Here is a 13,105-nt window from a genome sequence, read left to right on the forward strand (position 1 = left end):
AATGCAGCAAGACACTTATAAGGGTAACTCTAGAATTTGGTACATACAGACATTCATTTATACCTAGGTGCTAGGTAATAATTTTTTTGAAATGTTCAATGTTTTTATTCACCACCTATATTAGAGGTCCATTACTTCCCTCGGATGAAAGCAAAATATGTCTGCTATCACCAGCAATATTCTTTAACCTTGAACTTGAAGGAAGCTTTTAAAGTAAAAAGGCTAAGAGAGCTTTAAGATCCCGTGCAGAGTTTCTCAACTTCAGCTGCATGTTTGAATTGCCTGGGGAGGCTTTTAAAAGTCTTGATGGCCAAGGTGCACTTCAAATTTATTACATTATAATCTCTGGAGATAGGACCCAGGCATTGGCATTTTTTTCCCTTTTTCTTTTTTAAAACATTTTTTTCCTTTTAAGTTTTTTCTTTTATGGTTTGGCATCCATATTTTTAACACTCCCCAAGTGATTCTCATGTGCAGCCAAGGCAGAAGTTCTGCTTTAACCTCCATGCAGCTGAGACTAATGAAAAGATTTACTGAGTAAATGTGAGGTTTTGTCAGGTTCCCTGTGAGAATCAGCCCAGAAACCAGCCTGTGACCGCCCTGTGATCCCCGCCCTCATGCCTTCCACTACACTTATTTCTGTCTTGGCAGTCAAGAGCGGCTCATGGGGACGTCCGCAAGGATCCAAGTTCAGGTAAGCGATGCTGTCATTTTGTGAAAGGTGTCCTTTCCACTCATGAATTTCGAACTGAACTTCTGTGCCTAAAAAGGAGTTTCAGGAATTGAGAAAAGCAGCTAGTTGAAATAAATCCTGAGGAGGTTGCAAACCACTCCGAACCGGGGTCGGCCACTCCCCCAGATCATGGGAGAGCTGGGAAATAACACACTTGTAGGGCCACCCCAGCCTCCGTCAGTGAACGTGCTCCCCCAAACTTGTGTACTCGGACTGTTGCCAGTGAAAACCCCGACCACAGTTGCTCAGGGAGTCACTTTCTCTTCCTACTGCAGCAGCTTTGAAAAAGCACTTCCCTTAAACCCTAGTCTCCATTTCTACTTTGACAGCTTGATTTCTGGGGCAGATCATTCCCTGGAACCATTTGAAAGAACAGTGTCTGGAGATGCCCACCAAAAGAGGATCTTTTCCTGGAAGTTGGCAGCAGTTGGGTATAAACCAGGGGCGGGGCAGATTCACTCTCTTCCAGGCCCACCCATTAATTCCTCCAGCGCCCTCTCCCTGGCCAGGGCTCCTGTAGTGGGTTGACGCAAAAGACTTGCACACAACACCAGTGGGTTGCAGTTATGTATTCAGTTTCCTAAGTACTAGAATAACTGGGGACTGGGAAGGGGAAGAGAAACACTGGAAGAGTTAGAACTGCCTGGCTGGAGTTAACTACTTCTACTAAGTCATGGCTTCCTACACTTTACAAAATCATCTTCCTACAGGAGAATCGGCTCCCGCACGGGTAGCACAGGCTGCAAGGGTTGCAAGGGTCACAGGGGTTGCAGGGGCTGCAGGGGCTACAGGGGCTGCAGGGGCTGCAGGGGTTGCAGGGGTTGCAGGGGTTGCAGGGAGAAGTGCAGGGGTAGCATGGAGACTCGATCTTGACACAACTGCCGAGCCCGTAGGAGTAGGTGACGTCCTTCTCGTCCACGCACGGGGGCAAGCTGAACTCTTTGCAGATGTTCATGTAGCTGTACTTTTTCGATCCGAGGCAGTCGTACCTGTTCTCCCGCTCGGCCGACACACACACCTTTCCGTCCTTCACTCGAACTTTGACTTGATCAGGTTCAAAGCCGCACACGTTCACCGATCCTAAAACATTACTGCTACAGCAAGAGGAGGCCAGAATTCTGTTTGTTGTTCTTCTCAGTCTGAAATTGAGAAAACGGGAAGGGTAGGCAAAAGAAGCTCAGACCTCAGAACTCAGAGCAATACTTGAGAAGCAATATTTTGATCTCTCTCTCTTTTTTTTTAGATAAGCAAAAGTAAACACTAGTCATTGTGAAAAATCAAACTTTACAGAAGTGTATAAAGGAAAAAAATAAAGGCCTCTCATGTAAATCACACTCCCCGCAGGTAAACCTCTGTTAACAACAGATAGGTGCTTGGCCTTCCAGATCTTTCTCTTGTATTTAAATCCTAGCACCTACTTTTATTAGTTAAGGAAACTTGGGCAGGTTCCTTAAACTCTCTGTGCATCAGTTTCCTCATCTGGAAAATGAAAATTATAACAGTATCTACATCATAGTATTGGAAGTTTCGATGAAATTATGTATTTTGCTTAACATTGTGCTGAGCACATTATAAACTCTGCTTAATTATTACCATGATCATTATTATTACTACTACTATTATATGTGGACTCCAGAGTTTGTTTTTTAGGGGGCTCCAATTAATAGGATACCATTTAAAATCTACGTTTTAATGATAGCTGTCAGGGGGCAGATCTCAGTGGCGGCACCAGCCCTACTGATCCACAGGACTGGTACTGCCACTGGGCCGTCACATAGACTCAGCCTGAGCACTCCACCAACACGGGATGCTAGAGCCTGACTCCATCTCCCCCTGTCTCAGGCTGCTGGTGGCTCTGGACTGCTGGCCCCAGCAGGGAAGTCACCTTGGAGGTGCTGTTTGCTGGCTCCTACCAGCTTGCAAGGGTTGATTATATATATCTCTTCCCACCTTCTCCTCCAGTGACTTCATGTTGATAGCTTGAAATCTATCATGGTGAGAATGTTTACACCATGGAAATCAGTAGACACTGCACATCAAGGTTTTTCTCTTCCCTGTACTGAGCTCATTGATAAACGCCACACCTGTGGCCCCTGGAGCAGCAAACAGATCTCTGTGGTTCCTGTAGAGCTGCCTTGTTGCTGCTCAGCAGTCCTGTGTATGAATCCTTTATAGTTAAAAAAACAATAACAACAACTCACACTAATTGGTCACTTCTGATACATCAAGAGGTAGTAAAGTGAAGTGCTTAAGAGCATAGGCTCTGAAACCAGACTATTTAGGTTGAAATTTTGGCTCTGCCATGTGGACAAGTTACTGAATCTCTGTGCCTCAGTTTCCTCATCTGTAAATTTGAGACTTACTTCTAGGGTTGTTGTGAAAATTAAATCAGTTAATGAATAACAAGTATATTGTTAGAGCTTAACACATGATTAAGATATTGGGTTTTGTCTTTTTCTCCCCCCACAACGTGCTAAGTTGGTAAAGGCATTGTTTTGTTTAATCTTCACAATAACCCTTTAATTTAGATGTAATTATCACTGTTTTACAGATGAAAGGAAGGTAAAGGTGGTGAATGGCAGAGTCTGGACTCAAATTCAGGCCTGTTAATACCAAAGTTATGATTTTAACTGTTGGTCAGACTGAGCTCTCAGTCTCTGCAGCCTGGTGTGTGTCTTGTGGGCTCTGGCCTGCCTTGGGCCCATTTTCTCATTGCCTGATCCTTCCAAAGACAACTTAATGCTCTGAAATGGTCTTTTTATTCCTTAACATTAAAAAAATAAAATTTGTGTTCTAAGAGATATTCCTGGCAATCTGGCATCAATCAGTCTCCAAAGGAAGGCCTTGAAGCATGTGAATTCTAGAACATCTTCTAGTTTCAGGAGTCTAGACTCAATGATTGGGTTATTGGTTTGAGATACATTTTTAATTATTACTTCTTATGCTGAATTTTGTTCATACACATCTTTTTCTCAAGTTATACAAGTTCATTAAAAAAAATTCAGAAAAAACAGATTAGCAAAAAGATGGCATATTTTTAAAAATACCCACAATTCTATATCACATTGAACATTTTGGAGTTAGACATTCTTCTCTCTCTTTGTATCTGTGTATCTATTTCTACATACATGTATAGAAAATTTTGTGTGTGTTCTTATGAAATCATGCTATACACATTGATTTGAAGCTGTATTTTTTACTCGATAAGGCCGAACATGATTGGTTTAACAACAATGCAAGCCCTTGTACTGAATGTTATAAACAAAGACTCTTAGTGGCTAATCCCAAAATGATCAAATAGAATGCTGTCCTACAAGATGCTGAGGCCACAGAAAATTTATGCGAGGCACCCAGAGGACTGTGACAGTCATTTGGCTTCATTTCTACCCCTAGCCCCAGATGTCTTTCACGCCAGGTACTCACAGGTCGTACTAAGAAGAAAGGAAAAGAATTGGACTTCCTTTGAAATCTGTATGTATCTCTGGGAGAACAACAGAAGGAAAAGCACTCTATCTCCCTGGATGGGCAGAGAATAGTGCACAAAGATGCACCATGACCTCTGTGGATGGACCACAGGCTGGAAGGCCCAACAGCCAAAGCCAAGAGTGAAGCACAAAGCAGACTGAGTGCCCCCAGATCTCTCAAGAACCTCCATTGGTGTGTGCATGGGCTGGATCCAGCTCTTCTGTTCACCTCAGACCTTTCAGTGGGAGATGAGAAACATGAAGGCAGGGCTGGGTGTCACAAAGAAGGAGCAAGGACCCCAGACAGGATTGCTGGACCTGACTACTGCCACGTCTGATTACATGTGTAGGTCACAGGCCCTCTGCAGGAGGTGGATCTGCGAGCCAGGTCTACAAGCCCCAGCTGACTCCCAGATCCATCTCCACCTCATAGCAACCTGAGTCTTGAGGCACAATTTCATGCATTTTATTGCTTAGATTCCCCCTCTTCCTCTATTCCCATCACTCTGTCCCTTTGTCCCTGCAGCACTGGCACAGGTCTCTCTGATGTGGATCTTCAGGAAATTGCCTAAAAAGTTTGTCAAGGTCCAGTTTCTTCTTCCTTTTGCTTCTAGGTCAGGGATCATCAGTGGGGATGTGTACGTTCAGGAGAAATTGCCAGAGCCACATTTCACACATCAGACTCAACTCTGAACTTGCAACTTGACACCTGCCTAGAGATGTGCCTGTCATCCCACATGGGATTTTCCACGGCTCTGGGGGGTTTGCCTCCCATACTTATCATGAGGGTGGAGCTTAACCACAGTAAACATGGGGAAACCGGCCCCTTTGGTTTGTTGCAGAAGCCTCATGGGAAAGCTGGGGTAAAGTGAGTGGACAGGCCAATGTCTGTGTCTACCACCTCTTCTCCCTACTGAAACTGAATTTCACCTGAATATATGACCAAGCTCCTGAATATGACACATACTGCCCACAGCAATGATGAGCGATATAACCAGCCATCTTCACAAAGAAATAAATCATGTTCAGCCTGGTGATGCATAAAGTAATGAAGATGTCAAAAAGGCCTATCGTTACCAGAGCAAAGGGAAGCAGGCCTTTCTCTAGCCCTTGGAGTGCTTTGCTTTTCCTGCTACTTTAGACCCCTTCCTAAGACCTATTAACCTGAACTCCTCCTTCCTAGCATGCCTTTCCCTTTCTTTTCTTTTTTCTCCCTCTTCTGTTCTTTTTCTGCCTTGTGTCTCTTCTCTAGACTTTTGGTTGATACTGAAGGACAATGTCACCCTGCAGGAGAAGAGTAGCACAGTGCAGGTGCCTCAGAGTTCCCAACAGAGCTTGTTGAGACAGGTGACTGGGTCCCATCTGCAGGGTTTCTGACTCAGCTGGTTAGCCAGAGGAGCTGAGAATTTGCATTTCTAACAAGTCATAGGTGGTGCTGCCACTGCTCGTCCAGATCCACTCTGGCCAGACTAAGCAAGCCCAGCTTCAAGTCCAGGATCTCTACTTCCTGATGACAGAGGACATGGCTGCTGAGTCTGTTTCATCATCTACAAAATGGCCAAGATGGTATAAGGATAAATGGAGTAGAAGTTCGAAGGACATAGTTTCATTCAATAAAGGATAAGTCAATTAGGCTGTACTAGGCTCTGCCTTACACAGACTTTCCCGAAATCTGAGGCTTAAGTGACTAAGCCCCAAGTTCTGTCTCATTAAATGAGGCCAAACCAATTAGTAGACATGCACTTGGCCTAGATGGGCAGCAGCTCCTACCCCTGTTGTCCTGGGGTGACAGGGCTCTGAGACCTGAGCGTGTGAAGAGATTGTGATGAGAGGGGACCAAGCGGCCCAACTGGCTTCCTGAGGGGGTGAGAGGGGAACAGGGGAGCTCTCCTGTCGGTGGGAAATCCAGCCTTTGACCAGCCACAAAGCTGCCGGCCTTCTCCTCTTCGACAAGGCCAAGGCGTCTGAGTCAGGGAATGGGGGGAATGAAAAGACTTCCCTGAGAGCTTTGAACTGGGCCAGGTGCTGCTAAATGGGCAAAGTCAACATGAGGGATGACTGTCATCAGCCTCACGGGTAAGAGTGATTCAATGAAAACCTCATTCTCCGAGAGTGAAGGGGTAAACCAGAAAAGAAATGAGAAGGCAGGTTTTTGAGGTTTTCAGAAGATGGGAGGCCTCTCGTGTGGGGATATTCAAGGGAATTTTTTGTTGAGACTCAGCCAGCCACAGCGGTGAGTGGAGGGAAGCGCAGTTTCAGGACCAGTTTTCCGGTGACAGTAAAGGGTGTAGGTTTGGGGCCACTGCACCCCTGTGGGCTGGCTGCTCATCAAGGTTCATTGATCCATAAAGGCTGCTGCCAGGAGTCAGAGTGGCAATGGGCATCACTAAGTAGATAATAAATTCCCAACGGCAGGACTGAGTGGGGGCTGCTATTGCTTGTTTCTCCCACTTTCGTACAGAGGACGGGAGCCCACGAAGTGTGGCAGTAGACGAGGTGCAAACCAGGTTGGGTTGGCGGCATAGCTTCTCACAAAGGAAACCAAATTCAGTTACCTCGGTCCTTCTAAGTCCAGAAGAAGAAGGAAGCGTCGGGGAAACAGCTAGTGTGTGCTTGCTGCACAGAAGTTAATTTGGTAGGGAAAAGAGGCTATCAAAGAAGCTAAAGAAACAAATGCACTTACTTGGGTCTGTACCAGGGAAGATGCTGCCAACATGTCTCTTAAAGCAGCTGCTCAGTAAACAATGGGAAGGGACTGGACCTTCTATACCCAGTTTAAAAGAGAAACAACACCCACATGCACACACCGGCAGGCACATACATTAGTCAAATAATATACACTCAGGACTGCTCAAGATATTCTTGGGAATTAAATTGCCAGCCAAGCCTATTAAAGGAGCACCTGGAGATAGAGCAGATAGACTCCCGCACAGAAAAAGAATTCCACTGGGGTTATGGCAGCTCAGACCAGGGACTCTTACTTTCTGGTTTGGCAAAGAACCTTCTGGACCACATAGCCTGGCATCTGAAAGGATGTATCACACCTAGGCTAACTGCAGCATTCTTTAGAGGAGTAAAAAGGTCATGTGAATATGATTTCTAAACTCAAAAAGCCTCAAGGAATGTTTCATACGAAAAATTGTTTTAAAAAATTGAATTAATGTGGTATTTCTGGATCTATTTTGTCATGGATTGGGAGATAGCTAAGAAATAAGAAAAGAAAGAGGCCTTTCACTGGAAGAAAAAATATTAACAGTGAGAGTCCTCTGGGACTGGGGCTAGATAAGGGTTTGACATTTTCATCCATATTCAGGAAAATTGAATATTTAGGTGTGCAGGTGACACTGAGCCCTTCTGGATAGTGAAATGTCAAGCTGTCAGAAGCAGCCTAGGAGGGTTTCACAGGTGGTATGAATGTTCTGGAGGAACAGTGGCTGAGAGGAGATACAGGAGGGCAAATCTGAGGTCCCTTCTTAAATGGATCTCAGTTTAGAGATCTGAAAATTAATGTGAAGACATCACCAGCTTCATGTACTGCCGCAGGACAGAAAAAATTAGCAAAAATCCAGACATTGTCAGGGAAAGTATCACAAACCATAGAAAGCATTACCTCGTATATAAACTACACTACTGAGACTTAAGCTTGAAGTTGTGTCTGCTGCACTCTGAGAAATAAAGTCCCCTGGAGGAGGCGGAGGGTGCCCAGATGATGGAGAACAGAGAGGCATTGTCCCCTGGGGAGTCTGGAGAGTAGGGCAGCCAGGAGGAGACAGAGGTTAAAAGGACTTGAATCAAGAGTAATCAAGTATTCACAGGTAGAAGGAGAGTGGACACAGATCTGCTCACCCTTCTAGATCAAATATTATAAAAAGAATCCTTGGCTCAATGTGCATACTTTTTGTATCTCGATACTCTAAGGAGTAAAAATAAAAATTAGTTCAAGTTGAGTGTAGATGAGTTTATAGGCAAGAGACCCATCCCAGACTATTAAGGGAGGTTTGTTCCTGACCTTTGGTGACCTATGACCTGGACAATAATTGCATTATTGCCATTTCCAGGGGAACTTCACTGTCACCGTTGCCAAGGGTCATGTTCTGTCTCTCTTTGTCTCCCTGTCTGTGTATCTGTCTTATCTATCTAGTTAATCTATTAATTTATCATTAGGATAGGACATGTTGTTTAAAGATACAAACTTGCAACAAAGAGTAAATAACTTCTAGAGATCTAATATTAGTACAGTAAAGTGAATTTAGATAATAATATTGTATTATAATCACCAAACTTGCTAAGGAACTAGAATGTAATTATTCAAACCATTAAAAAGAAATGATAATTATGTAATGTGATAGAGGTGCTAATTATAACTACAATGGCAATCATATTACAATTATAAATGTATCAAATTTACATGTTATACATCAAATATAGTTCAACAAAGATATCTATGACCTATTTGTGCATATCTTTAAAAGCAGTATATTAAACAGTTTTTCTGCACCTTGCTTTTTTAACTTAATACCTCAATACATAGAATGCTTCATCAATCATTTTTATGTCAACATTATCATTCCAGTGTGTGGCTAGATCAGAATTTATTTCACCAGGGAACTGAGCTTTCAACTATTTTTTTTCAACAATAGTAACAGACTAAATGACATACGTAGAAAATAAAAAAAGAAAAGATTTCTTTAGGTCAAAAAAGAAACTGTAATCAAACAAAATGTTTTAATGACTTTGAAAATTACCCAGTTCAATTAAAACCCTTTCAACTCTGTTCTGAAAGCTGAGACTCTCAGTTCTATAATTTATTTGCGCAACCATTACCAGAGTTGGAGAGAGAAGCCAACATAATAGATTCAACTCCAGATGAATTTTAAGTCTTTGTCTGAAGTTGGGGAATGAGAGCAAGGTTTTCTTACAAAACCCAGAAAATGCCTCTATTGTTCAATTTGCTCCCTGCTCTTAAAGCCTCTGGCAAACATTAAGGATATGATCAATTATTACTACTTCTCCTGGAGTCATTTCTGTAAGTCCAAATATACTCAAATCACTTTATTCATAACCAGAAAAAATGTGTAGTTCGCTGCTTCCAATAGCTTTTTAATGACACCCCTGTTTCTTCCTCTCATTAACGCCATACTATTTATCACGTTGGCACTCCTACTATAAACCAACAACAACCCTGCCAATTGACATCATTACATTGTCTTTTGAGAATCTTATAATTCCCATCACAGACCCATTTACTCTTCTTTTCTTAAATCTTTGCTAAGCCACCGGAGTCATTATCTCAACCCCTCTTCATCTTTGTTCAAGTATCGATTGTCACACCCCTCCCCTTATTCCAGCTCATAAGGCTAATATACGAAGTATAAAAATCTGAAAAAGGTCTTTTACTTGGCGAGCTCTCTCTTTTCATCTTCTATGGCTCTGATGGCTTTCCTCTCCAAACTTCTGAATGATGGTCGAAAACAGTAGCGCTTAACATCACACAGGCAACAGGGGTAGAGATCGCACAGGCCGCAGGAGCGTGAGCGCTTGGAGTAGCACAGGCAGTACGGGTAGGGGTGCAGGTCACAACAGCAGTACGGGTGCACATATAGGTCGCACAGGCATCGCGTGCTCAGTTCGTCGATGCATCTTAATTGCCTCAGTTCTCTGTCCACCTTCTTGATGTCCCTTCTAACACTGTCCAAAAGACAATTCAGTGCAGCCATTACAGTCACACCTTATTGTTTGGTGAGTACCGTTGGGAAATGGCACTCGGAGGAAAAAAATTGTTCTAAGCTCTTCTCAGAAGTTTCTTTTAAAAATAATTGAGGCACACATGTTTCACTTCCTTTAAAGCTTGTGCTCTCTGACCTCACCACCCTTTAAGTATGTCATAATCCTTTGGTTGCCATGTCAACAGTACAGAGGCATGGCCTTCAGAGACCCTCCTTTGAGTTATAAAGCTACTCTCAGAACTATACTAATGTTGAGATTTTATTCACCTTGTGGTTGGAAGGGTCCCCCAAACATTCCTAGGTCTTTGGGGTTCATGGCGCTAACCTTGAATGTCCTTGACTTTTGTGTGTATGCTCTGAGGACTGGCTGAGGCTGTGAAGAGCTTAGTGTGGGTGATGGAAGGAGCTGCCTGGCTCCTTTCACTATGCTCTTCCAGCTGCTTTAGCCTTGACATGACGCTTAGCCTTGCCCTTACACTCTGGGATTCATTCTGGCTCCTAGTCTCTTTACGTGTGGACTGTGAAGAGCCTTCCCATGGTTCTCCTTACAAAGTCTTCCTCATGTCAGACTTTGTCCTTGACCTTCTGAGCCCCAAGTCTCTGAGTCCTGCCCTTGCTTTACGACCCAGAGTCCTACCTATCCTGAGACATCAATTTTCCAGTGGCTGGGGGTTCTGCTCTAAAGTGCCCATCTCTCAATGCTCAGGGTCCTGTCCTTAGTCACCACTACCAAGCACTCTACCTCTGGTCTTCTGCCCAAGTCCCAGATACCTTGTCCCTGAGTGCTTCCTTGATACTCTTGTAGCCAGCTACCTGAGACCCCCACCTGGGAAGGTTTCTTGTGCTCCCAGCTGGATCAACACACTGGACCTCACTCTCCACCTTGGCCTTGGTTCGAGTACTTCCACTCCCCTGGGCCTTTCCTCTTTCCCCTCCAACTGCTAGCCAGCTCCCAGTCCCCTTTTTATGGACTAAAACACTAAGTACTTAAGGACAAGTGGTTGGATGTGACATCGGAGAAGGAGACAAGAGCTAGCTTTGAGTGGCCTTGTGGGCCAGCTAGAGTTTGGACTTTATTTTGAGCACCATGAAACCTCACTGGTTTGTTTGCTTTTCTGTTGAGGGAAGTTGAAAGGTAAGTCTGACAGCCACACTGAAGGCACAGTGTTAGGGGACAACAGTAGCAGCCAATGTTTGGATTAGAGGTCCCGGCTCTAGGGGTGGCAAGCAGAAACCAGCAGGATCGCCTTCCCCACACCCACTCAGGCCTCATCCAATCCATTCTCCATGCGGCAGCTAGAGCGACTTCTATATATAAACCTGTCATTCCTTCACCCCACCCCCCAAAAGTTTTCAATGGCTTTTCTGTCCTGTTAGAATAAAGGCCAAAATCCTTACAAGGTGCTGAACAATAGGGCCTCTACCTACTGCTCCAGTCTTCCCGTCCATCATTATTCCTGTAATTCATTACGCTTGGCCACAGTGGTCTTCCTTGAAGCACCACTCAGTCCACCTCGTCTATGACTTGTGGGCGTTCTGATGTGTCTGCTTAAAAAGCAAACTCCCACATCATGTCCTCGTTCTAGCTAACTCCCAAGGCATTCTTTTGATGTCCTCTTAAATTTCCCTTCCACAAACTAAATGCTCATATTACTTTGCATATTTCTTTTATACCATCCTTTGTCTGTTTTTTTGCTCACCCTTAGTTACCTGCTACCATGCCTGGTACATATTAGCGGCTTGAGATTTATTCAGTGCATGCGTAGGTTAGTGAATTAAACACAATTTAGCACATAGCATGAGGACAGAGTTCGGGAGAAACGACTCCTAGGTTCCTAGGTTGGCAGAATCGTGGTGCCATTGACTGAGGTTAAGAGGCACAGGAGGAAGAGTAAGTTTGGGGGACATGCCGAACTGGAGGTGTATGTGACAACTTTAAGGTAGAAATGTGGAGTAGCCTGTGAATAAGTGGGGTCTGGAACTTGAGAGAAAGCTGGGCTAGAGATATACATTTAGGAGACACGGTTTCATAGGTATTTGGAATCCTGAAGTGGGCAAGATTATTTAAGAGAAAGAATAGACTAAAAACACAAGAGGGCGGAGGCAGACTCCTGAGAAACAATAATAAGAAACGAGAGAAGTAAAGGAGCCCAGGAGAGGCTCACAGGAGCAGCAGAGAGCTGAGAGCCCTACACTGAAGGCTCTGGTGTATACTAGGCCAAGCCCAGCGTCCCCCAGTGTGCCCTGACCTTGACCGAGGGGCCCCTTTCTGTGCGATGAAGTGTCTCAGTAAGGAAGACAAATTTCCCTGGAGATATTAGAATGGGAGGCTGGCCCCAGCGTGACATGGGATGATGAGCTCAAGCAAAGATGAATAACACCCAACTGAGGGCAGCTGCTGAAGTCTTTCCAGAGTGATTCCACCCAACCCTGAGAGTGACTCTGTTAACAGGAATGCGGCCTACTCTTTCCTAAGAGTTCATGCAGGGATTGTACACATTTCTCTCGCTCCAGGAGATAGACTTCTGAACTCTAACATCCCCATGAGTCCCATCCCTTAGCAAATGTCAGTAAAGGTTAACACAAGCAAGTTCTTAGTTTTAGATTCTTAAATACACAGGTTTGGGAATTTAAGTACATACATCTGTATATACACAGCACATTATGAAGATGGCTACAGCTTTATTTTACCAAGGATTCTCCTATATTCCCATCCTTCTAGTGATTTCATGCTTCATTATGACATCATTGCAAGTGACTCAACAAAGGTAGTGACTCCTTTAAAGATCAGATGGAAATCTGATCTAGTCATGTCAGAAGGACAACGTGGAAATTCATCAGAACCTGCAGAAACCCACAGGAAGGATCTAGAGTCACAGGCCCCTGAAGCATAAACACACTAAAGTGGGTTCTAACATGAAGGGGCGGTGGGGGGGGGGGGCTCTTCCTTACACAAGACCGTGTCTCTGGAAGCTCCCATCCACCTTGGCTGGTGTCCAGAATGAACCTTCTCTGGGGTAGAGGCCAGACCTTGCCAACTCCCCAAGCTGGGCAAAATGAATGCTTGATCCCCTGTGTTGATGGAAGTATGGGCCAGAAAGGGTCTCCTCAGCCTCTCCCACCGGATAGGACAGCTACAGATCACACCCATGTGCTGGGCCAGTGTTACAGAGATACTTCTC

General features: G+C 44.4%; 1 protein-coding gene across 1 annotated transcript; it reads right to left on the reverse strand.

The window, feature by feature from the left end:
* Nucleotides 1–1,385: 1,385 nt before the first annotated feature.
* On the reverse strand, nucleotides 1,386–9,978 carry ODF1 (outer dense fiber of sperm tails 1). The gene is made up of 2 exons (XM_090282772.1): nucleotides 9,595–9,978; nucleotides 1,386–1,872 (listed from the first exon to the last, which is right to left on the reverse strand). The coding sequence occupies exons 1-2, from the start codon at nucleotides 9,912–9,914 to the stop codon at nucleotides 1,422–1,424; spliced, it is 771 nt and encodes a 256-aa protein (XP_090138898.1). The 5' UTR covers nucleotides 9,915–9,978; the 3' UTR covers nucleotides 1,386–1,421.
* Nucleotides 9,979–13,105: the final 3,127 nt, after the last annotated feature.

The sequence above is a fragment of the Furipterus horrens genome, unplaced genomic scaffold (genome assembly GCF_987537825.1).
Source record: "Furipterus horrens unplaced genomic scaffold, mFurHor1.1.pri manual_scaffold_7, whole genome shotgun sequence".
In the NCBI taxonomy this organism is placed as follows: domain Eukaryota; kingdom Metazoa; phylum Chordata; class Mammalia; order Chiroptera; family Furipteridae; genus Furipterus; species Furipterus horrens.